General features: G+C 39.6%; 1 protein-coding gene across 1 annotated transcript in view; it reads right to left on the bottom strand.

The window, feature by feature from the left end:
- LOC140142161 (organic cation transporter protein-like) overlaps window positions 1–24,997 on the bottom strand; it is a 63,974-nt gene extending 38,977 nt beyond the window's left edge. Inside the window, exons 1-2 of the mRNA XM_072164127.1 lie at window positions 24,563–24,997; window positions 1,604–1,707 (exon numbers count right to left, since the gene is read on the bottom strand). Coding sequence (XP_072020228.1) covers window positions 1,604–1,707; window positions 24,563–24,997 — 539 coding nt within the window. The remainder of the gene's footprint in view (window positions 1–1,603; window positions 1,708–24,562) is intronic.
- Window positions 24,998–27,631: the final 2,634 nt, after the last annotated feature.

Raw genomic sequence — 27,631 nt, 5'->3', positions numbered from 1 at the left:
TTGTTTCAACCGAGTCTTAAATCAACTCGCGAATGCACCCATGGATGGATGATTTTGCAAGCCACAAAAGAAATATCGATTATTATTTCTGCTGGTTATATTAGAAATGAAGTACTGGTTGGACATTTTGGCAGTCGCAAGTGGAAAAAAGTGAAATCAAAACGGATATTCTGACAAAATTGTGTGCCTTACAGAGGTGGGAAATATCTTTCTTCAGCGAATTATATTAGTTTGACCAACGCTAAAACATGAATTCCGAAAAAAGCTCGCGGGCGAAGTTAAGGCTTATGAAAATTAAAAATTAAAACATACAAACTATTCTTTTCTGGTAAGGCGTTACACCACCATGACCACTGCTGCTCGAGACGGTGTCAGGACGTTTCGCCCCACACCAGTACATACCACTACCAGTTCGCCCCAATACACGTACATACCGCGACCAGTTCGCCCCAATACACGTACATACCACGACAAGTTCGCCCCAATTGACTCACTGTGTAAACTGTAAAGTGCCGTGAATGCAGTGCATGCGGTCATATGGCCAATCAATACAACTTCCAATTGTTTGCATTTATATTCATGTATTATGGAATAATCAATACGACCTATTCATATAATAATAATTAATACGGTATTATAGTAAAAATGATAGTATTATTATTATTTTCTTATGATAACAATAAAAAATAACTATCATTTTAATATTATTAATAGTACTAGTATATATTAATCATATCTTAATTATTATTATATTATTGAATCACTTTACATTGTGTTGTTTCTTTGTGGCACTACCTCCGGGTCTTAATCAAATTGAGAGCATACTAGGCCTACTTGTCAAGCAATCGATCGTACATCAGTGTGTAAGGCACACGGCCGCGGGCCCGGGGGCTTGTCTAGCAAGGTACGCCGTCGGTGTGTTCTGGCACTTTTGCGTGCTTTGGTCACGGTACCATTGATTGAACCAGGATTGAACACATATCACACCCGGCGTTTTCGCGGAAGTGGCAGCAAATATCCGCCGCTTACACGCGGTGCAAAAAGCGGGCAAAATTCAGTGCACAGCTCGGGTGCACAGCACGGAACCCACAAAACATCTCAAAGCTGCTGCTGGCGTTTGTTTTGCTAGTTGTACGCAAAATTGCCAAATATATTTTTTTTCAGTCCTTTTAATAGTTTCATTATGTCAAAGAAGATCTTCTCTGATTTAATATGTTTATAGGACTGCAAGTTTTGAACATCTCAAACTTATTTTAACTGAGTTTGAGTCGGTAAAATAAAAATACACAAAACTCGCAAGAGTAAGAGTTTTTTGTTGTTTTTATTTTCTTTTTATATAATGTTTTGTTTTGCCATATATTATATAAATTATTACACTGGCGATTTATAAGTAATTTACATCATGTTTAACACTACTAGTACTATGCACGCTACGGCAACGTTATACACGGTGAGTCAATTGGGGCGAACTGGTCGTGGTATGTACGTGTATTGGGGCGAACTGGTCGTGGTATGTAATGTGTATTGGGTGAACTTTTTGGGGGCGAATAGGTTTCGGGGTGAGACGTCTCGCATTCCTTGAGACAAAGGTATTGATACTCACCAGTCAGAGAGAGTACCGAAAAAGATCGATCCGCACAATATACCAGCGAAGAAGATGGACTGCGATAAATTAGGCAAGGCTTTTTTCTTACACACCAGATTGAACTGTAAGGAAGAGAAAAAACAAAATTAATGCCCTCCACGCAGCGAAGTTTCGGGGTTTTTTTTACTTAAAAAATGTCAAAATTGTAAACATTCATGACCGTATTTGGAATCAGCATAAAAATGCATTAAAATGAGTACAAACAAGCCGAGTATTTGTTTCACTGGTTCTTAAGATAGTTGTTGATGTTTTGAGAAAATATCTCAAAACTTGACCTTTTTATGTTGAAGCCTATGGCTAGCATGCAGAGCATTAATATGATTATACAAATGTTGTGGAGGTACAGGTGGGGAATCAGGTGGGATGGTGTGTGCATGTGTTTGCTCCGGGTGGGGGTCAAATCATGAAATGAGCCGATTAGATTTAAAATTAAATCTTTAAAATTTAAAATTAAGTCTTTAATATTTAAAATTCAAATTTATAAGATTAATTTTAAATCTAAATTTGATTGGTCCCTAATTACAATCCTTAAGGATTTATTTTTAAATCCTTGTAATTTAGAATGTAGCAAACATGATTGGACCTTTGCAGTATTTAAACCTGGCTAACAGGAAATTACTCCAGCAAAATCAATCGATAAAATCTAGTCCATCCTCCACATTGAATGGTGGGCTGCACTTATGCCCAAATATGTCACTTGTCAATCAATAATCACCCACTTGAAATCCCCTGACTCTCTCCAATGACCAAAGTTATGGACAGATTTGGGAGTTGTTTTTGTTGTTCTCTGTCATTTACGGTACGACTATTTGCAGATGCCCCACCTACTCAGTTTTTACATGCAATGTATACATTATTCTTGACTAGCAGCAAGTACAAAAAATATCCGTCAAGTGGTTTATCTTTAATGCCCTTCGGAAGAGAGCGGTCCACAAAATGAGCGATAGTCACTAAAAGGGAATTTTGCAGGCCATGCCGTGCCCTTCCTTACTAAAACACAAAAGTACGAATATTTCCAAACATCTAAATTAGCTAAAAATTAGGACATGTTACAAAACTATATTTTCTAGAATTTCAGAGAGTACAAACAATATTGGCTGTTTAGTTTTCACACAGTGACGTTAACTAGGCAATGCACTATACCTCTAACATACACTGTTTGTAGAAGTCAATGGTGAGAGCACTGTGTATTGTGTATAGGAAAATGGACAGTAACTGCAGTATATCCCAATCCTATCCCAAGCCTATATTGAACTCGACTTATTTGTAGCATTGCCTAGGTAGCGTAACATCCAAGATTGTGCAATTATATCGGATTCAGAACGGTCATTATACCTCTTTTGACAGAATCGTAGCATTTTCATATTTTTGACCCATAGAGACAACATTTTAAACTTGCCCCCCCCCCTGACGGGAGGGAGTTATATCCTCTGTAATAATGACATTTTTTGGGTAAAAATTGTGGTCAAAATCACATCATGAGCATGTTTTTCAACCTAAATATCTGAAGTCATATTGAAATGTTTCACTTAATCCCAAATAAAGAATTATTCAGCGTTGTAAGCTCTACATCTGTGCCAAATTTGGTGTATTTCCTATAAAAGAATGTAGGATTTCTCCAATATATTGCAATGAGTACGGCTTGTTGATGGTGATAAAGTATCCCTGTGTTATGATGCCTTTGCTTGCGCTGAAAATTACACCCATGCAGTTTTCATCCATTTGAACTTTGTGTAGGTGTAACCAGAGAAAATGATAAAAGAGGAGGTCGCTCGCGGCTCACATCAAATAAATAATGTGTGCATCAACCTATTGATGGAAACAATGATCTAATCTGATTGATCAAAATAATACGATAAGTGGCTTTGCGAGTCACAACTGTCTAGCTCTAAACGGCGCATGCCCGGATATCAATTTGTTACGTCAGTTGACCGCGAAATATAATTTCTGTATTGTTTGGCATGACCGGCTGCTAAGTTTGACCCGAGATCCCTGTGAAAAAGACCCTCATTTTGGAACCAAATAGCATTTTTGGACACGTTTGAACACAAAACGGGAGTATATGGAGAAACTGACACGAGTTTGAATTACTGATTACACTAGTTTTAAGTTTCCGTAAACTGCCACAAATATTCAAATGGTTATCATTTAATAAATTTCTTTTCCTTTGACCTTATATTAATTTTACTGGAAAATTAATTATGCTTGACTTTCCATAACTTAAGGGGTCGAGCTGTATTGTTTGAAATATCTCCGAAATGAGAGAAATTTGCCATGTTTGATGTGAATTTTTGCCTAGCAATATTGATCATAGGTTCAAAATTGATGGTGCATATCAATGACCAAACTCTCTAGTTTTATATTTGAGCCTGATCACTTGTGTAAGGTCTTAGGAAATTATGTAAATAGGCGTGTATATTTGATGTTACATTATTGCTCACGCACTTTCTAGTGGCAACGAAGATTTCATGAATTAATTGACTTTGCATCGATTTCGCCAGAAGTTCGCCTTAATATGTTGCACACTCTATATAAATAATTACGGTACTTACTTTCAACTTGAGGGTAAGGCATGTGCCTTAATTGGTATCGTTTGTGCACACAATTCATCGTAATTTTGCAACCTTGGAAAAGCCTATTTCTTATTGCAATTTTGTCCATCAAAATTTTAAAAATGTCCCACTTTTTTAACGAAAAAGACTTCTACACCCATTCCGTTAGCGAAGAAACCCAAATTTGTGTGTATTTAGTAAATGCATCCTATTCCAAACGTTCACTTTAGTGCTGAGTTTTGCCTTTATATGTCATATCTACAGAATTGATGTTATGGAATTTTTAGCATAAATTCATTGATTTTTTTTTTTACTCACCGCCTTGCCTCGAAATGTCACACATAAGAAGGCCAAACACAAGCGTTGCACAGTGGTTACTATGTTTCTTCCGATTGGTGTCTTGAATTAGTATAAATCCACATTTTCCTGGTAACAGTCCAATGCAATACTTCATAACTAAAAACATGTGTCACTCTGAGCAGCTCTGGATTCAGTGTCGATATATTTATCATCATTTCAAGGGGTCTCAATGTAGGTTGTCAATATACGCTTAATGTATAAAACCGAACTTAGTCTCTGGCCGCGATACTGCCCAGATCATTTTTCTACTGCCAAAATATGTTCTAAAAGCCTTCTAAACATTGATCGCTTCGACTAACGACTAAAATGTACAGGGACCGGCTTATTCTATACACTGTTCAATAGCCTTATTGTGATCTGGAGCTAGCATTTTTTCATAAATATCGCTTTCAGCCTCTATTGGACTATAAACCATTCGATAAAGTAGGCTGGGCATACATCGGAAAAAACGACAACCAATTTTTTATATTCCAACATGTATAATTATTTTTAGAGTAATTTAGTGAGAGTTATTAGTAGAATTTAGTGTCGAGTTATTAGTAGAATTAGAGTTAGATCAGAATGGGGTAGGCCTATTTGGGGGTAGCCCGGGGTAGGTGTGTGTTTTAAATCGACGGAGTGTGGATTTATTGATGTGGGTGCTGTAGGGGGTGTGTGGGATGTGCGTGTGTGAGTATTAAGGGTTGCAAGGTGGAATGTGTGCATAGGTGAGTAGTTGGAAGTCAGAATTGGGATTCAGAGAGTCAGGGGTTAGATAAGGTTTGGGACTAGGTTTAGGTTTAGGATTAAAACTTAGGTTACAGGTTAAGGCGACGTTTAGGGTTATGGTTGGGGTTAGGTTTAGGATATATTTGTGTCTTATCATTAATTTTCATTCAGCTTATAGAGGCAACCATAGCACTGAAACTGCCATTCTACGTGTCAAAAATGACATTATGCATGAGATTGACAATAACAGGGCTGTTTATCTTGTCTTGTTGGATTTGTCGGCGGCGTTCGACACGATTGACCATGATTTATTAACATCTCGCCTTGCTACATCTTACGGGCTGCGTGGTCTCGTGTTGAACTGGTTTGATAGCTACCTCAAGAACCGCACAAATCGTGTCAGTATCTCTGGCACCCTTTCGGATGAGCAATCTGTGGATTTTGGGGTTCCTCAGGGCTCAGTTGTGGGTCCTCTCATATTTACTTTTTACACTAAACCTGTCGCTGATATCATAACTCATCATCATCTGAGATACCATGTATATGCAGATGATACACAGCTTTATACTGCCTTTGATCCTTCTGTTCCTGGAAGTTCTGATCTAGCTTTATCCAGATTGTCTGCATGTATCTCAGATATCAAGAAGTGGATGACAATCAATAAACTCAAGTTGAATGATCAAAAAACCGAATTCTTTGCTGCTGCATCCCCTCGTGCCATTAACTCCATTTCCAATGTTACGCTTCATTTGAGCAGCTCAGTCATCATCGAGCCCTCCAATTCCATCCGGAATCTGGGAATCATATTTGATCCCACCATGTCTATGCGTGACCACATTACCACCCTCACAAAGTCTGTCAATTTCCATCTTCGTAATCTTTACCGCATCCGTAAATTCATTGACCAGGATACCTGTCACCATGCTGTTCGCTCTCTCATACTGTCCCGACTTGATTATGGCAATGCAATCCTCTATGGTATCACTCAAGGTGAAAGAAATAGACTGCAGAAGCTGCAAAATCGTGCTGTGCGTTTGATTTTCTCTGTCCCTCGCTCAACTGGTACCTCCGACCTTCTCATTCAATTGCATTGGCTTCCAATCCAGGACCGAATTCTTTTTAAACTCCTGCTTTATGTTTTCAAGTGCACTCAGGGCCGTGCCCCCAATTATCTTTGTGAGCTTCTTTCAGCCTATGCTCCCGGAAGAGAATTGAGATCTTCTTCCGATAAGACCCTGCTTAGTCAGCCTAGGGCACATAGAGGATCTGGTTTAAATACCTTCTCTGTCTCTGGCCCGAGGGAATGGAACAAACTCCCTAAAGCCATCAGGGAGTCTCCATCAATTCCCGTTTTCAGGAAGAAACTGAAAACTCACCTTTTCAGTTAGCTTCTTTCTTGTTCCACTGTGTTTCTTTTTTCCCCATCCTTTCTCTCCTTGTTCAGCGCCTTGATAAATTTTAAAGTCGCTATATAAATACCTTTATGTATGTATGTATGTATTAATTGTGAACAAAAAGAAAGAAAGAAAAACAATAAAAGATACATTTCAGCATATACCTTCATATTACATAAATGTTTCATTCAGTCAAACATTTTACCTCAATCACCCTAAGAAAATAATACCACAAGGCAAGGGCAAAATTAGGAAAATGTACATTTTTCGGCAGGCATAATTGATGACGTTTTAACGTGAAATGTGTACAATATTTCAAAACCAAATTGTTTTTGTATAGGACAACGGATCAAGTTTTAATATGCCACAAATGGCCATATTAAAAGATAAGCGCAACCTAAAACAAGCAACCCGCCCTACACACCATCACATGTTACGCCACACTATAGGCCTACATGCTACCACACAGAGAATGCTGCAGTATTTTAAAACGTAGTTTATAAACTCTGCAAAGTAAATCACAACTCGCCAATACTATATTCCACAAATATGGACATTAATGTATTCGGATCACTGAGGTGTGTCCAATTTAGACATTGGAACTGATTTCTATAAATCTTAACAATATCAATTGTTATACCTTTACGGTTAAGCTCGGTTGGTTTATTCAGGGATGAGACATGGGACAGCTTTAAGGTGATATAGGCACAGGTGTGTAGTTCGATTCCAAAACCACTAACTACCATTCATACCCATCGCCAATAAAAGGATTAGGGATTAATCTAATGTGATAATCACAACCAGGCACATGTAGCTTCCACGAGTGCAGAGACAGAGAGAGAGTCCTCCAGGCTCAGTGCACCTTAAGGGCACACAACTATGAATCAACTGGCGTAACTACCTCTTTCTCTCTTTTGTCTTTTAAAGAAAAAAAAAAAGGATCACTTTCCTCACAAGGAAGTGAGGATAACACTACTAAACAACTACTACTAACAACTGACTTGCAGAAACCAATCTAACAGCTTATGACACTGTTGGTTTAGAACACTCAAAATAGGCAATGTGCCAACAGTCAATAACATCAACAGTTCAAGAGTCTTTTTGTCTGCAATGACAAACTGACATTCAACATGAATGTAAAATGGTTCAAAGTTCAAAGAAGTAAACGTCAGTTCCAGAGTTTTCTTTTCGAATTCCAAATGACATACGTAAATCAGTTCAAAGTTCAATGAAGTGACCATATAGGAGGACACCGATGATGGATTAATGTCATAGTACACAGTGACCTGTCCATTTAGTTTAACACATAGTCTTTCAGGTGCTCAGGAAGTTTGTGAGGGCGCGCGGAACGCCTTTGTGTGAGCAATGGTGGCATGATCTCAGGGCCAACCATACTAGCTTGGGGGATGCTTTCACTAACCTCACTGCTGTTACCGGTACATGGATTAGACTGTGCAACCAAACCGGAGGTATTGCTGGAGCTATGACCGCTATCGCGCAAGGGATCGCGAGGATCTGACTCAGAACTGGGGTGCGAGTGATTAGCATTCCTGGGCAGGGGGTCACAAGTAGCAGGTGTGGACAACTCGCCAGGTATGAAAGGAGGCTCTGGAGGAGTACATTCAGGGACCACTTCAACAAACTCGGAATCCTCGGTGGGTGGAGACGACTAATCTTTACCGCATCCGTAAATTCATTGACCAGGATACCTGTCACCATGCTGTTCGCTCTCTCATACTGTCCCGACTTGATTATGGCAATGCAATCCTCTATGGTATCACTCAAGGTGAAAGAAATAGACTGCAGAAGCTGCAAAATCGTGCTGTGCGTTTGATTTTCTCTGTCCCTCGCTCAACTGGTACCTCCGACCTTCTCATTCAATTGCATTGGCTTCCAATCCAGGACCGAATTCTTTTTAAACTCCTGCTTTATGTTTTCAAGTGCACTCAGGGCCGTGCCCCCAATTATCTTTGTGAGCTTCTTTCAGCCTATGCTCCCGGAAGAGAATTGAGATCTTCTTCCGATAAGACCCTGCTTAGTCAGCCTAGGGCACATAGAGGATCTGGTTTAAATACCTTCTCTGTCTCTGGCCCGAGGGAATGGAACAAACTCCCTAAAGCCATCAGGGAGTCTCCATCAATTCCGTTTTCAGGAAGAAACTGAAAACTCACCTTTTCAGTTAGCTTCTTTCTTGTTCCACTGTGTTTCTTTTTTCCCCATCCTTTCTCTCCTTGTTCAGCGCCTTGATAAATTTTAAAGGCGCTATATAAATACCTTTATGTATGTATGTATGTATTAATTGTGAACAAAAAGAAAGAAAGAAAAACAATAAAAAGATACATTTCAGCATATACCTTCATATTACATAAATGTTTCATTCAGTCAAACATTTTACCTCAATCACCCTAAGAAAATAATACCACAAGGCAAGGGCAAAAATTAGGAAAATGTACATTTTTCGGCAGGCATAATTGATGACGTTTTAACGTGAAATGTGTACAATATTTCAAAACCAAATTGTTTTTGTATAGGACAACGGATCAAGTTTTAATATGCCACAAATGGCCATATTAAAAGATAAGCGCAACCTAAAACAAGCAACCCGCCCTACACACCATCACATGTTACGCCACACTATAGGCCTACATGCTACCACACAGAGAATGCTGCAGTATTTTAAAACGTAGTTTATAAACTCTGCAAAGTAAATCACAACTCGCCAATACTATATTCCACAAATATGGACATTAATGTATTCGGATCACTGAGGTGTGTCCAATTTAGACATTGGAACTGATTTCTATAAATCTTAACAATATCAATTGTTATACCTTTACGGTTAAGCTCGGTTGGTTTATTCAGGGATGAGACATGGGACAGCTTTAAGGTGATATAGGCACAGGTGTGTAGTTCGATTCCAAAACCACTAACTACCATTCATACCCATCGCCAATAAAAGGATTAGGGATTAATCTAATGTGATAATCACAACCAGGCACATGTAGCTTCCACGAGTGCAGAGACAGAGAGAGAGTCCTCCAGGCTCAGTGCACCTTAAGGGCACACAACTATGAATCAACTGGCGTAACTACCTCTTTCTCTCTTTTGTCTTTTAAAGAAAAAAAAGGATCACTTTCCTCACAAGGAAGTGAGGATAACACTACTAAACAACTACTACTAACAACTGACTTGCAGAAACCAATCTAACAGCTTATGACACTGTTGGTTTAGAACACTCAAAATAGGCAATGTGCCAACAGTCAATAACATCAACAGTTCAAGAGTCTTTTTGTCTGCAATGACAAACTGACATTCAACATGAATGTAAAATGGTTCAAAGTTCAAAGAAGTAAACGTCAGTTCCAGAGTTTTCTTTTCGAATTCCAAATGACATACGTAAATCAGTTCAAAGTTCAATGAAGTGACCATATAGGAGGACACCGATGATGGATTAATGTCATAGTACACAGTGACCTGTCCATTTAGTTTAACACATAGTCTTTCAGGTGCTCAGGAAGTTTGTGAGGGCGCGCGGAACGCCTTTGTGTGAGCAATGGTGGCATGATCTCAGGGCCAACCATACTAGCTTGGGGATGCTTTCACTAACCTCACTGCTGTTACCGGTACATGGATTAGACTGTGCAACCAAACCGGAGGTATTGCTGGAGCTATGACCGCTATCGCGCAAGGGATCGCGAGGATCTGACTCAGAACTGGGGTGCGAGTGATTAGCATTCCTGGGCAGGGGGTCACAAGTAGCAGGTGTGGACAACTCGCCAGGTATGAAAGGAGGCTCTGGAGGAGTACATTCAGGGACCACTTCAACAAACTCGGAATCCTCGGTGGGTGGAGACGACTTGGGAAAGGGACGAGAATCCAGGTCAGGATAATACTGGACCTTAAAGCACTCAGATTTCTTGATACGATAAGAAGTATTCCGAAGCTGAGAACCCACAAATTTGCGGATGTTGCACCATGGGCCTTCGATAGTAGTGACTAAGTAGCGATCTCTAGCATGAGATTTCTTGCGATCTGAGTAGAGGTAGACAAGATCACCAACCTCCAACTCTGCTGCTGGGGAGGCAGAGGCTAATGGGGCCTTTGAATGAGCACTGTGTGGGTGGTTGGCTTTTCGCAAGGCATGCTGGGCCTGAATCATTTGACAATCAGTGAAAGGAACCTGCTCATTGGTAAACTGGTCTCGCTGAAACCACATCTCACGGGCTGAAAGACCTCGGGATCTGATGCGAGTATTAAGGGCTGCAGTAGCAATGGCAAGTGATAATGCTGTAGCCGGACCACCTGTAGAATCTTGTCTGAGCAACTCATCTTCAAGCTCACGAATGGCTTTCTCAGCAACAGGATTCTTGTTATTATTTTTAATACGACCGATCTCAACCGATAGATGGTAACGTGTGAGAAGTTTGTCATTGGCGAGTCGAACAAACCCTGGTGCTGGGTCAGTACGAATGACTGCAGGGGGGCCATCAAGTGGACGAAGTTCAATGCACAATTGAATCAGGGCATCACGCAACGTGCCATGTTGTTCATTCTCGACAATGCAAGAAGCTGTGTAGGACGTTGAGGTTTCGCGCAGCAGCACAAGGACTAGCTGGCGGCTACGCTTCAGGATATCAGCTGCAAAAGAAATGCCAACTGCATCGGGAGGGTCACTTGAGGACTGCTCGATCAATGTCTTAGGGGCATTGGACAGAGAAGCACACTGGTGACAAGTTGATGTCACTTGATCAATAGCCTTGTCCATATCAAGAGCATAAAAGTAACGCTGGGTCACCAAACTGAGCTGATGTTTGGAGGGATGGTCAAGTTGGATGTGCAGGGCAGTGAGAAGACCATTTAAGACCTGTCTGGGAACAACAATACAATCGCGAGTTGGGGACAATGGTTGATCACGACGAACAACAAGTAGGCCATCTCTAGCGATAGATGCAACCTGCAAATAGCGCTTCACATCTTTGACAGAAGTAGCTTTCTTTGAAGGGCGAGTGCCCTGAACTAGATGAGCATGTGTTCGTCGCAGATCCGGGCATTCCTGCTGAATAGCATGCCAGGCTGCTTTGCTGGCAAAGGGGAGCTTAGCTTTCCCGGACAGAATGTCATGTGCGGAAACACGAAGGACAGTTGCTTCCTCTTCACGTTTGATAAAGGAGCATATTTGACAAGTGGGCTCAGTGCAGTCAGGGGCATTACGACTAGCAAAGTCTGAGGGGGTGTTAGCTGATCCTGCAAGATGACGAACAGATGCTTGCAAACGACTGACAGTGGAGAGGAATGTGGACACGCGAGGACTGGCTGAAAACTCACCCCGGCAGAGCTTTTCATATGCCTGAACACAAGGTTTGCTGTCAGTGAGGATACATGTCTTGTGTTTGGACTGAATAACATAGGGACTGAAGTGCTTGGTGGAGGCAGAAATAGACAGCGCCTCAATTTCGCAGGGTAACCATGTTGGCTGTCGATCACGCAATTTAGCACTGAAGAACCCGGCGAGGAAGAGTTTGTCATTGCGGGAAATATACAATGTCGACCCAATGCTATGTTTCTTCACAGGATCCATCAGTAATGATCCAAAGCTGATCATTGGGATGGGGAAGTGTGACTGCCCTAGCGGAAGACAGTGCTGCTTGAGCCTTGTGAAAAGCAGTATGCAGACTATCAGACCATGTAAGCTCTTCAGTTGATTGGTGCCCTGCAATAGCATCATCTAATGGGGCTACCAGACTGGCACAATTCTGAATGACACGGGCCAGAACCTTGTATGCACCGATGAAGGACCGCATGCCACCAACTTTGCTTGGAGGCGAGCAGCTGGAAAGTGTGGCGATGCTATGGGGGCTAGCACAAAGGGTTCCATTTGACCAAATCCAACCCAGAATTACTGTCTTTTGGGGGCAAATGACTGTTTTGGAAGCAGAAAGACGTAACCCAGACTTAGACAAAGCTTGCAAAACTTGACGCCAATTCTCAACAAGTTCATCCACAGTATTACCACCACAGTACAAGTCATCAGCGAGTTTTGCTACGACACCTTTCTCTAAGAGGTCACCAAGGACACGACACATCAGTTCCTCAAGGGCTGTTTCAGACCCTGGCATACCCATGGCACACCGTGTATACACACGCACCCCACGAAAGGGAGTTGCAACACCACAGTATTTCATGGACTCATGGGATAAAGGGATTTGGTAGAAAGCACTAGTCAAGTCAGTGGCAATCAAATACTTCCATTTGGCAATTGAACGCAATGTTGAGTCCACATTGGGCATTAGAGAGGGTTGTGGCTTGCTATATCTACCGACATCAGCAAATGCAGTAACCAGACGAAAGCCTCCATTAGGCTTCTTGACAAGAAAGGACGGGTTAAGGTATTCGACACACACACCGACATCTTCAGGTCTAGCAAAGACGCCTGCTTTTTCAAGCTGATCAAACTTTGATTGCAACTCTTGGAGTTTATCCTGTGCATACAATGGGAGACGACCTTTGCGTTGGGGGGGTTGGACCGGTCCCATATTAACCACAGATTTGAAAGGGCCGACAGCACCATTGTAACCTGGGAAACTAGGGTCAAAAACCTCATCGTACTCACCGAGAAGACTGCGGAAGTTGGATTGCTCACAAGTGCCAAGTATACCATCTGGGTCAAGGGCAACAGCAGCTGAGTAGTTAACCGGTGAACTGGGCTTTGGGACATTGACTGATGCTGCTGCAGCAGTGTGTGATGGCTTAGAAGTTAGTGATGGTGAAAAACAGTGTGTATCTGGCCAAGATGTTCATGCTTTCTGATGACAAGTGGCACACCAGTATTGTTGGGAATGCGAACCCTGCCTGCAATACTTGTGATTACATCAGGCTTGGGCCAGGCTTGTTTGGGCGGTAGGAACCTACCGAGCGGGGTATCAACACGGGGCTCAATGGCAAAAGTAGCATCTGATTCAACGATGTCTGCAGGAGATTTACCTCAACGTATGAGCCTGGCCATATGGTAGTGTTTTGAGAAGGTCCACGAAGTATATGGGCACGACGAACAGTGTGCTGGGATTTGGGGCTCTTGTTGGCGCCATAAGTGATAATTGTACCATCTGTCAAGATGATTTGGTTCTTAGCAGGGCGAATTGCGACATCATTGCATTTCATGAAGGGAATACCTGCAAGGATTTCTTCGTCAAGGTCTCTAACAACTAGACCTTTAAAGACAAAGGAGTGTCTGTCACGAGTAAAGGTGAGGGTTGTTTCCCCAACTACTTTAAGAGGGGATGACCCATCAGCTTGACGGGCAGACTGCGAACTCTGATGAATGGGGCATCCTAATCGGTGGACAGTGTTTTCGCGAATGAGATTACCAGTGGATCCACTGTCAATGGTGATGCGGACCGCATGGTGCTTGTGGAATGCATCTACATAAGGAGACTGATCAACATGAATTCGCAGCGCTGTCTGAACATTGGGCTGCGCACTAAGGTCAGATTGGTCAACAAAGGCGCATGCTAAATCTGAGTCGCTGTCACAATCATCAAGGATGTTAAGCTGACGAGCGCGGGCCAGGTATTTTCTGTCCTTTTCAGGGAGGTACGAGCACTCGCTTAAGAAATGCGCATGGTCATGCCGACCAGCTTGCTCACACAGAGGGCAGGATTTACCAAATGATTTCTTAGCTTTCAATTTAGGCATCGGTCTACGCTGACTACTAGTGCGCATGCTGCGAGCAGCATCGTTTGAGCTCAGCTCATCCAGGAGCGAATCCAGAGCTTGAGAAATTTCGGCTTTGATAGAAGCCAAGGTGCGGGATCTTAGCTCTGTACCGTACCGCTGCTTTACTAATCGGGGCAGCTCAGGGTTTATAAGACGCAACCACGTTAACACTACAAAGTTTTCGAGTGTAGGCGTAATCTCCTCATCTTCATCGATGACTTGGTCATGGTGACTGATGCCGCCTCCTTCACGCATGAGGTTGTCTTCGGTGAATGCTACTAGACGCTGGTACAAGTCCTCTGGCCGTTCATCAGGGCCAAGGGTAATATTGTTGAACTCTAGGAAGTGGCCACCTGTTGTTTGGAAGCCAAAATGGAGACGGATGGCTTGCCATATCTTATTCAGGCTGGTGCAGTTTTTGAGTATTGTATTTCTTGAGATAATTGGACAATAGTTGGCTATTTGTCCAAGCATAAGCTCTCAATGCAGCATTTTTCTGGACTGCTGTTTTCCTTTGGGCTTCCTGTATGTCCTCACCATCGTTAGTGAGACCTCGAAGAGGGAAGTTTTTGACTTTTTGCCCCATACCGCTCCTTCAACCAAGTAGGGAGAAAAGCTTGGGTCTAATGACAGTGTATACTGGAGGTTATGTTTCCAGCTTTCAAATGAGTTTATTGTTTCGTTCTTTGTTAGAGGCCATTGCTTCGGCGCACGATGTGTTGTGGCCATTGCTGATTGTTTTTACACTCGTGTATGTGAACCAGAATAATAGCTAATATGCAGCCTTGCAGGCTTAAGCTTACTGTTTTAAGCTTACTGGTCGCTCACAGTCTTGTGAAAGATCACACAATTAGGGTTCAAGATGACCACCAATTTCGTCAGGAAGGTCAGCTGAGAGACTTCAGAGATGACTGGTTTCGAATCCAAGCTGTCACCACGCCAATAAAAGGATTAGGGATTAATCTAATGTGATAATCACAACCAGGCACATGTAGCTTCCACGAGTGCAGAGACAGAGAGAGAGAGTCCCTCCAGGCTCAGTGCACCTTAAGGGCACACAACTATGAATCAACTGGCGCATCACCTGTTTTTATCTGTATTATCATTCGAATTGCCCGTGGTACCTTATACGATGTCAATATTTTATATTGATGATGAGGTTGACATGAGTGACATTATATTGTATACCCTCTGTTGCTTTAGACTTGACCAAGTCTTTTGACATGGTTAGAACAGTAAAATTAATTTGCAGAGAAAATTCATGATGTAGGCTGTATATGCCTAAGCCTAAATTACTAAGTTATAAGAGGTGTGCGACATATTATCATTATCATTATCAAGATAATCATAGGCCTATTATTTTGTATTTAACATAGGCCCTACTTTACAGTTAACATGGTACTTTATGAAGTAGTATTAATGAATCATCAAAAATTCAAAATTAAATTCATGTAGGCCTATATACCAAAATTATTAACTTCAAAATCTTCCAAACAGGACATAAAAGGTATAATTTACGAGGATACTATTTTGGTGCCACACTCTACATGCATGTTATCTAAGACCAATTGTAGGATATTGAGTTTGGATCTATGATTTGTTCAGTTTCTTGTGAGTACACAATTTTTGGTCCTACATGTATGTAATCTAACAGTATGGAAAATGGTGCCAGGTGCAATGCTAGCCATTTACATGTAAACATTAAAGAAACCACCATGAGTTAATATCAGCACATTTATATTTTTTGCAAGCTGGATTTGACCAGGGATATGAGACAACACAAGGGGGGGGCATATAAAGCAATTATTGAATAGGCCTATATTGTATGCTTTCCCACATGTGACTTATAGAACCAAAGCCTTGGGCCAAGGCTACTATAATTGCTTTAAGCAATGCATTATGTAAAGCCACAAAATTTATTATTCAAGGTCTGACCGTCTGTTAATGACCTGGCAACAGAAACGCCCACGGTACAAATAGTTGTAGCTTGTAAACATGGTAAAAGATACTGTTTATCGCAAAAAACATTAAAAAATGATACTTTAAGGTATTGTTTTGTTAATTTTTGTATGGCACATCATACATACACATGTGCTGAGGTCAAAAAGGTATCAATTTTGTTTTTGACCCCTGACTCACCTGTCATTCAAAACAACCCCTTAAGGGATTCAAAATGAGCGTTTATTGCGTTTCGACAGTATTTTTGTGGGACATGAGAGCACCTCAGACCTATCGAATTGCATTCTGAATACGAAGCATGTCTTTCTGATATCAAATAATTTTCATTTTTTAAATCACAATATAATACAAATTTTATGACAAATTATAAAAATTTGATATTTTCAAATGTTTGATATAGTCCTCGAAGTAAATTATATAAATCTAATGATATATTCTTAAAGTGTATGTAGCAGGGAGGAAAAGCCGACGGTCAATTGAAAATTTTGACCTTTCATATTGAAGATATGGATTTTTTCCCAAAAGACCTAATTGTTTTTGGTGTTTTGGGGAAAAATCCATATCTTCAATACGAAAGGTCAAATTTTCAATTGATCGTCGGCTTTTCATCCCACCTACATACACTTTAAGTATAAATCATCAGATTTATAAAGTTTACTTCAAGTACTGTTAAATATCAAAAATATCAATTTTAATGATTTGCCATAAAATGTGTATTAAATTGTGAATTTCAAAAAATCAAAATTATTTGATATCAGAATGACATTCTTCGTATTCAGAATGCAATTCGATATGTCTGATGTGCTCTAATGTCCCACAATAAATACTGTCCAAACGTTCATACCCCAGCCCTTAACAAAACTTTTGATTTTTTAATGGGAGTTGCAATTTGCTTTTTCACTCGTTTAAAATCATGGTCACCCTGCACACCGTCATCATCCCTATATCTTCGGGTTTGCTGAAGGTCGAATTCCGCAGGCCACGCCGCGCAAGATGTACAAATCAGCTCCCGGCGGCGTAATTTCTTTCTGCAACCATAATGGGCCGCAATATATCACTAACCGCATAGTCCGAGGCAAGGTTCATTATTGTCAGGGTTAGGGTCTTAGGGTTAGGGTCTTATGGTTAGGGTTAGGGGTTAGGGTTAGGGGTTAGGGTTAGGGTTTAGGGTTTAGGGTTAGGGGTTAGGGTTAGGGTTAGGGTTAGGGTTAGGGGTTAGGGTTAGGATTATATTCGTATTTATTATACTAGTAATAGTATATTGTGTGTATGCAGTTTATTCCGTAATCAATAAGTATCATAAACAAACACCTTTCTGGTACAACGAATCATAGCACATTCGTGTAGGCATTAGACTATGGATACAAAGGTTGCGGGTTCGAACCCCAGGTAAACCGTTATAGAATTTTAATTCTATCGATTTCTTTTATTTTATTAAGTAAGAGGAAATAATAATGGTAATAAACTCGTGTTATATCTAGCCTCATAGGCCTATTAATTACATGTATGTACTATGTGTTATCGCATTGCGGCCCATTATGGTTGCAGAAAGAAATAACGCCTCCCGGCGATACACTGCAGATCGCAGAATTGTGTGCATGGTTTACCACCACTCTGCCTAGCTATATAGTTGTGTACAATACTGTATGAGTTTCTTGTGAGTGCATGTCCATCTTAATAATAAGTCGGTTCGTACTTTTCATAAATTACTTTTTGAACTATCGTGACCGAGGATATCTTGCAACTACGTGAAGCTCGTCTGGCAAATTCTTAAGAGTAGTATTGCGTACCAATCAAAGAAAATCAAAAATAGTTGGCAGACTTCAAAAAATGGAATTTCTTCTTACTTTATATCAGGATGCAACTTTGGTCAACGTCTACAAAAATCAAAATTATTTCATCACTGCACCTTCGTTACCATAGCAACGGCAAAAACATCAAAATGACCGGTTTTAGACTATTTCGGCACTTTAAAAAAAAAAAAAAATAACAAGTTTCAGGATTCACCATATAAAGGAAAAATAGAAGTAAACCTTGAGAGTTCCACGACATAATTGGCAACATCTAAGCTTTCTAAAAATACAGTTGTTTTAACAAACAGTCTGTCCTACTTGGGATATTCAATTGTTTCAAATAGGGGTGTTTTTCGTAATTTTTGACTTTCTGAAATATAGCAATATTCAATGAGCTGTAACCCCCAAAGTGGTGCTTTTTATATGTTATATTTTTCAGTGTGGCTGGACTAGATAGTACTGTACCCAAATAAATAAAAAAAAGTTCTGGTAATTTTAATATAGACAAACAGTGTTGCCATAAAGATAAGTATTTTTCCATAAAATAAGAGTTAGACCAGGTTAAAAATGTTACCACACATGAAAGGAAACATTCTCACATAGTTTTTCTGGACCAGTTTTTCATGAGCAACAAGAATTTATGAGGTAAAAATAAAAACCATGTATCCTGAGAACTTCCTGTGAGGGCGTTTTATTCAAAATGGCTGCCAAAATCCAATGAAAATCTACTATACGTTTAAAAAGGTCGCATAAAAGATAAAAGTGACTAGATTTCGGATTTGTATTGATGAAAGTAATGTATAACTATGTCAAGGTATTAATAGAATGGTACCAACAGGTCACAGTTGGGAACGCTTTTCAAAATGGCCCCCAAAATCCAATGAAAAGTATATATATGGTTAAAATAGTCACTTATGAGGTATGATTGCAGTGGCGTAACGTCATAGGGGCACGGGGTTACATGGCCCCTAATCGATCTGAATTTTAAGAATCCCAAAAAACGGACTGCCACCCATATTGGTTGGTGCCTCCCATATGATAACTGGTGCTACGCCACTGTATATGATTGACCAGATTTTGGTTAAGCATTGATATTAATAGGAAGGTGCCAGGAGGTCACAGCTGAGGGCACTTTTCAAAATGTCGGACCAACATAGTACACCGTTAAACTTAAAATAGTTACTTAAAAAGAGGTATAATTGACCAGATCTTGAATTAATATTGATCCCAGTACAGTAAAATTAAGTCAATGTAATAATAGGAAGATACTGGGGGGGTCACAGTTGAGGTTGCCTTTCAAAATGGCCACCAAAAAGAGCTGCATGATATCAGCCACAAAGCCACAGATAAAAGTGTTAAGAAAGAAAGTTGTCTTTGATAAGAGAATGTAATAGTTGTCTTTGATGAATCATTCAATAGTTGTCTTTGATCATTGTCACCTCTAAGCAAGTGTTTCAGAGTGCTATATAGCGAGCTACAAAGTGCTATATAGCGAGTCAAGATGGCTAATATGATTACCAAATCTCCAAAATGACCACCAGAGAATTGTCCCTATGTATTGACTATTAACAAAGGGCAGGATATTTACTTCATACTCTTCTTGGTTTCACTGAATTCTTTTATTGTGTGTTTATCTTCGAGATCACTCACATCGATATCACTACATTAAGAAAATTATTCTTCATTATCTAGCCTATCTGAAATCAAAGCGGCATATAGGTCATATATATCTTCTTTCGTGAAAACGTTGCATTCTCTGAAAAGAAGATAGCTGCACTTTGAGTCTGCTAAAACCTTTTCCTTCTTTGACACCAATAGACTGCTTTGTTCTCGATGTTGGTAAAGAAACTGTTGAAATCACAAGACAACTGTGATTACCTGCATGGCGATAACTTTGGATGTCATTATTGTCATACCTCTTGTTTGTCTCTCAACATACTTGATGCTTTATGTCAAGGAAAAATGCAACAATGATCAATTGTCTTGCATATAAGCCTACTGGCAAAAGCGAAATCCTCATACATGACTGGTAGGTGTAAATGTCCTGACTAAAGTCATCGGGTCAACGGCACATGCAATGCCAGTTGCCTCTGCTGTAACTTCAAGAAGCAAAGTTAAAAAGTGACACACTGGCCTATTCAAAACAACACGGACTAGACATCTGGTTTGAGAGTGGTAAATGGCTAATTTGTGTGTGCCTTTGATTTAAAAGAAAAGGAACAAAAGAAAACTGAAACAAAAGAGCTGACAAAAATACAAGTTATGAAAAGTACAGAGAAGTAAAAACTGAAATAAATATTGCTTTAAAATAAAGCTTCATCGAAGAAACTGTGTAGTCTCTTTGTTGCGCTTGTTGGAATCTTTTTGCACATCGTATAGGCAAATTAATTTGTCACTTTTAAAATTGGACCCTCGTCTATTCAATTGCTTGTAATTTTTCTTCTTGAGGTCACATTGGATTCAATGTGGTGTCATAATGTGCAGGATTAGATAGTGCATCTATTACAAAAAACCAATTTACCCCAATATGGTTAAGTTTTGAAATAATTGTGCTTATTTGTGTAACTTGGATCGAGGGGGGGGGGGGCTCTCAACTTTAGAAGTGACGGGTATTGGCCTACCGGTGTCGCGAAGTAGGGGCCTATCGGTAACAAAGCGTTATTTTAAAAAAGGGGTCATTGGGTATAAACAAAATAAAAAAGGGGGTCATTGGGTATAATATTTTGAAAAAGGGGTCATTGAGTATAAGATTTCAAAAATGGGTCATCGGGTAGAAATTTTTGAAAAAAATGGAGCAAAATTTGAAAGTTTTGACATTATTTTGTTGCATTTTGATGACGTTCTTCTAGAAAAAAAGGGGGGCATTGGGTAGCCGCAACCAAAAAGGGGGGTCATCGGGTATGACTTTTTAAAGAAAACGCCCTCACAGGAAAGTTTTCAGGATACAGGATTTTACCTTATACATTCTTGTTCCTCAGTTTCTCCTTTCATGTGTGGGACCTAGCTCATTTTTAACCTGGTCTATTTGGCCGTTTTTCAGCATAGCTGAATGATAGGAAATAACAAGATGAGCAACAGCTTCACTGAGAGACGTTTTTTCTGGCAACACTGTCATTAAAATATTATCAAATCGTGTCTCACTTTACGGTGTATTGATGCCAATTTCTTTTGGTACATTATCAACTCTAATCAGGATTTTCAGTGAAAGTAAATGCTCAAAATCCATATTTTCCACACTACCTTATAATGTCAACAATCCTAAAAAGTTCAAAGTTTCTGGCAACACTGCTCTCCAGTAAAACAATTACCAGAACTTTGTTTTCTATCGATAGGTAGACCAATACCTTATCTACCTACCCTGCAAAAATAATTTTAAAAAGCACCACTTTGGAGGTTACGTCATTTTAAAAAGATCATTTTTTCATAATTAAATTAATGAAAAACACCCCTATTTTACAAAATGGTATCTACCATATTGAAATAATCAATTGTTTTGTTTACTTCATTTTTGGAAAGGACAAGGATGGATACTTCATTGTATGGGAGAAGATTATTTTAATTCACGTTCTTCATACAGAAATATGACCTAATATTTAAGCATTTTTCCAGTTGTGAAAAGGGTAAAATAGTGAAAATTGGGTCAATTCATATTTTGGCCGTTACCATGGTAACCATAGATGAAGAGGTAAAATTTTAACCAAATTTATACATGTTGACTCAATGTCTAACCATGTGCAATGTATAAAGAAAATCGGTTTTTTGAAGTCCACCACATCTTTGATTTTTAAACGCAAGGTCTCTTAATGACTAAATTCGCTTCACGTAATGAGTAAGTCGTACTTGATTGATAAGTTTTACCTCCGAGTAATGAAAAACTCTAACATGATTGGTCAATTTGGCTCCACGGAGCAAAAAGTCAGCTACGCGTAGCAGCTCCACGTTGTGGCGGTTGCGGCCTACCATATTAGTATCCCATATGATATTTCTATTGTAAGAAAATTTTCTTTGTTGTCACGTAAATCACAGGTTTCGTTTAAATTAACTACCTGGAAATTAAATTAACTAATTAGTGAGGACCGGTATTTTGCTGTGGATATGTTTAACTGCAATTTTGATGTAAAACATTTGAAATCCGCTGTAAAAATTTTGATAATATTCAACTCTTTGAGAAAATTATTTTATAAAGGAATGCTGGTAAAACCAGGTGCAATACAATGTACATTATTGACACACTATCACTCTCTTTATCTTCGTCAATAATAGAATAATCGATTTCAATCGAATTGAATAGAGTGTATGCAATAAACCAACCGGAACGGTATAACAATTGAGATGGCAGCCATGTTGGAGGACAGTTCTAAAATAGCTTAAGATGACAGAGGGATAGGTCTCTAGATCGATTCCACATCCATTCATACCTATCACCTGTTTTAATGTATTATCATGCGATTTGCCCCGTGGCACCTTATGGAGGACAGAATTTTATTTAAATGAGGATGACTCTGTCATGAGTGACGTCGTATTGCATACCCTCTATACATGAGTTTGTAGTTGACTACTGAGCGACCTAAGCGATCGATTGCTAGCCAATCAGATAGAACTCCTTTTCTTGCGTTCAGTGAAATACCACTCGCCTGTCGCTCACTACCACTCGCCCGTCGCTCACCAACGGAGTATTAAATTTATATTTATCGTATAGGACGTCGACACTGTGCCCTGCAGTTATTATTATTATTTTTAAAGAAAAAAAGCATGATTTGACTGCGAAGTTGGGAATTTAACGATGAACTTCCGTGTGTGGAATACTTTTTCCACTAATAGAACTACCGAATCAGTCGAGCGTGTAGCGGATGAACAGATTACCACAAAGGAAGTTTCAAGTGGCGTTTTAAGTACCCCAAACAAAGAAAAGTGAATGGAGGTTAACTGTGGGTAATCGGATTATATGTTCGAGCGATCTCCTCTTTTCTCATCGTCTCTGGTGTAACTAGCGTCTTGAAAAAGGCGATTCTAAAACACAACATGTTAATATGTTATACCAGGGATACAAAGGGATGGGCATCCTAGTATTACGTAACAAACCGGAAGATGTAGCCTAGGTCTAGACAATAGGCGGATTAGCGGCCATTTTGTCTTCTACATGATTTTATTCACGTGTCCTTATACTTTAGTACACAAGTTTACAATTTTAAAATTATATTTTGTGTATACAATATATTCTGTAGTAAATCGATCAAATGACGGTGATTGTTCAGGTATTATTTGCTTGATAGAATTAAATTGTCTGACCAGCTACTATTCTCCTCCGCCGTCAGTGTGATTCCAGTCACTCCACGTACCGTGTTGCGAAGGTGGAGGAGACTAAAGCTGTATTGACGAACACGCATGCGTTAAAAATGATGTAGCCTTAGTCGAACAATAGCGTGACGTAGTTTCCGGCATTGTTCCTATGCACTTTCACCCTCCTGGTTATACGTACGAGTAGACCTATTTATAGACGAATCCAACGAGCCAGGTCATGGTCAGGATTTGGTCGGCCATGACGGGTCCCCGCATGCACCAAACTGGTGTAGTGACTGCCCAATTGGGTGGATTAAAGCCGCTTAAAATTCGATGTTAGATTCTTTTGTGTTGTACACTGTCATTATTCTTTGGTCTACGTGAAAATACCCTCCAAGAGCGAATCATTTCACATTTTAGGTGGGATGGAGCCGACGGGGACCCAACTTTGGCAGCCATTAAGGTATAGGAATGCGTGAAATTGGATTCGTCTATAGGGAATATGGCTGCTCTGAGATTCCCATTTTAGGTCTCCGTTTTTTAGGTTTCCATGGGGCTAAAAACGGGTTCCCAAAACAAATTAACAACCTCCCCTGTCAGGCGCGTATCCACGATTTGGGGATTGGTTGTACGTCTTGTAATACTATCAGTATAGGGCCATGCAGCCAAAAGTGCTTAACACAGATGTTTCAAATGGACGAATCATTATATCAAAATGTTCAGAAGAGTCTGGAGAATCTTTGCTGCCATGTTGTCAAATTTGTAACCCGTGCGTTCAATTCCATTTCCATGGCAACGGTCACGCTATTTAAGGATTTTGATTATTTTTTACCTAAAAATGGCATATTTTAACTAGCTTGAACTAACTTGAAAATTAAAGGGAGTAGAAACGTCATATTTGGTGCGCAGAACACATGTCACAAGGATATAATGTGAACAAAATCATATAATTCAATACATTTAATTTATGGGTAAAAATTCAATTTTTTGGTGATTTTTGTTCAGTTTTGACCAAAAAAATGTAATTTTTACATGGGATATTTTTTTGAAAAATGACATGCATCTTGGAAAGTGTATTTTAAATAATATTAAATATTAAATAAATAATACGAGTATTGTGTGGCTTCTACTTCTAGCATCGGGGGACAGAAACCTTACCTCGGTAACTGCTGTGTTAGTGTATTGTGAATGATCATATTCCCAACCATCTTTGCCGCATCCAACGATCTCTCTGTGTGCTGAAACATCGGTGTTATTATCATTGGATGATGCGATGTAAATAACCTCCTCCTCGTACACCGTATCATTATACCGTGTACATTGCTCGTACACTACTGATGAACCGGTAATCGTATACGGTATAGTTAGATTCCTTCTTTTTTCGATGCACTGTGATGCGGTAAGATTCAGCGATGTACAGTTGAGACCAGGCACACTGGGTACGTTACACCAGTGATCAGTATTTGCTGTGAGAAACACGGCGCCGATGGCATGCCATGCATTTGGTATTGCCACTAGACACAGTAGAAAGTAAACTCGTCTCTGGAATCGACCAAATTCACCAAGCCTTTTCACGATTTCGTCGAAGTGCATTTTTTCTAATGTTTCTTCAAACTATTTTAGGCATAGTCATGTATTAAAGCCAAACTTCTCACGCAGGCGGTTCTATGGCGATTAACGCTTTTATCCAGCTTTATATATAACACATTCCCTATTAAGCTATAATAGTATTACACGTGTTTCCATTAAAAAGCAAGGCCTACATACTATAATAGTAAAGTCACCCGTGTGTAAAATATCAAGGATTTTTGAAAATATGATATTCGACAATAGGCCTAATCATAAATCACGAAAAATTAATCTCCCGATTAATACTGATTTCAAAACTAAGTCAACCGTTTGGCTATCAGCGGCGGTGGAATAATTTTTGGAGGGTGGGGCAGGATATTTTGTGCCAGTTTAATACTAGGACATTAGAACACAAATTCTGAATTTCAAACTATTTTAGACCAATTGAAGGTAGTGTTAGGTGTTCATCGAAGCAGTGCGCGCGCAGCACATAAAATTGTGCTGGAGTGCCTGGTCGTCACGAGTCATCGCGGGTCATCCTTGACCAGTCATGTAATGGTACACTGAGTTAAGTAGCTTTTTAGTGCAACTTTTGAAAATGCATCTTTTTCATTCATTCACCATGCATTGTCATGGCTACAAACTAGGAGCTATCCAGCCAAACGAGGTATCAAAATTTGCATAATTAACCTGGAATTGTTTTCGCTATTTCAGTTTATAAATGTGTTGCATTGATTTTGAGTTTTATATCGTACTAAGGGGTAATTAGTAGGCGTGTAGCATTTTCAATGTAATCAGTGAAAACTAACATTTAAATAGGAATATATTCTTTATGCAAATCACTTATTAGCTTATTGCTTTAATGTAGTGGGACGCCCGCGGAATAATTTAGAGAGGGACATCTTCCCTTCCGCACGCCATAATATTTGTCCAGTTCTGGTTTTGTTGCTTAAGCCTAACCTACACCTCATTAAATCTCACAAGAAAACCACTGCGTATGCGTGCATCCCACGTCAAAGAGGTAAATAAGGATAATTTACTGGGTGAGCAATTTAATTTATTTTTGTCCTCAATTCATGGAAATACATGTAATTTTTACTGGGTGGGCAACTGTAATTAATGGCATATATAATATTAAATTCCAGGTCGGTCAACATGGCAAATACAGGGTGTCCCAAAAATTCCTTTATCGTTAATTAAAATGTTACATCTCTTGTTTAAAGTCTCTTTTCAGCAAAGACGAAACGTTTTCGACATTATTCGCAAAAGATTAAAACAGTGACGTTAGTCACGGCTGTGTCTTTTTTCTTACAGGATCTTCTTCTTCTTTCTTTCTTTCTTTCTTTCTTTCTTCTGTCGACCTTTACATTTGCTCTAGCACTGACATCCGTACACCGATTTTAACCTAACTTGGTCACAATCATCACTGACAAAGCCCCTACATGTCGCATGAAACTCGTGGGGTCAAAGGTCACGTAGGGGTCACAGAGGTCAAAAACGTGATTTTAACTCAAAATGCTACTTCTCCCACAAATTTTGCAGGACAGTAACGCCACTTGCACACATGTATTGTTATTACCCAGCGTCTATATCTATTACACAGTTTTGAGGTCAAAGGTCATTAAGGGGTCACTTCCGGTATAAAACCAAATTCCTTCAAAAATTGTTATTAGCTAAGAAAAACAAAGGAGAGTGATGGTATGTGCACACATGAATTATGTTAACCTAATGTATATGTGGTATTTTTTTTATTTGGGGTCAAAGGTCATTATGGGGTCACTTCCGGTATAAAACGAAATACCTTCAAAATGCTACTTCTCCCACAAATTACATAGGACGGTGACGCAACTTGCACACATGCATTGCTATTACCCAGTGTCTATGAATCATACACAGATTTGAGGTCAAAGGTCATTAAGGGGTCACTTCCGGTATAAAACCAAATTCATTCAAAAATTTTTATAAGCTAAGAAAAACATAGGAGAGTGACGGTATGTGCACACATGAATTATGTTTACCTTATGTATATGTGGTATTTTTTTGTTTGAGGTCAAATGTCATTACGGTGTCATTAAGGGGTCACTTCCGGTATAAAACGAAAAACCTTCAAAATGTGTTATTTGATAAGAAAAACATAGGACAGTAACGGTATGTTCACACATGAACTGTGGTTACCCAATTCATATGTGGTATTTTTTTATTTGGGGTCAAATGTCATTACGGGGTCACTTCCGGTCTGAGACGAAGTAACATAGCAAAGTGGTGCCACGTGCACCCATGCATTGACATTAGCCAATATTTTGGGGTCAAAGGTCATTAGGGGTTATAACACGGCTGTGTTCGTGGGTTAGACCACAGCTAAGTCTAGTTCATTTTGGTTCGGCAATCCAGAGATCTGCTTCACTAAACACAAATGTATGAAAACCCTTTTGTGCCACCTTTTAGAAAATTGAATAGAATGTTATTCAAATACCTGAACAGTACAGTTAATAAAAGAACATTCATTTGTATGATTAGAAATAATTATGTAACAAATTGCTTAGTAAAACTTCAAACGTATACGATACACAATATTTCGTTGACATAAGTTTAATTTTACAACAGAGTGTTCAATATTTACATGTAGAGCCTTCTTCCCTATTAAAAGTGGCACAATAT

Source organism: Amphiura filiformis, chromosome 20, assembly GCF_039555335.1.
Source record: "Amphiura filiformis chromosome 20, Afil_fr2py, whole genome shotgun sequence".
Taxonomy (NCBI): Eukaryota; Metazoa; Echinodermata; class Ophiuroidea; order Amphilepidida; family Amphiuridae; genus Amphiura; species Amphiura filiformis.
Note: the sequence above shows the minus strand (reverse complement) of the source record. Positions and strands in the feature narration are given on the sequence as shown.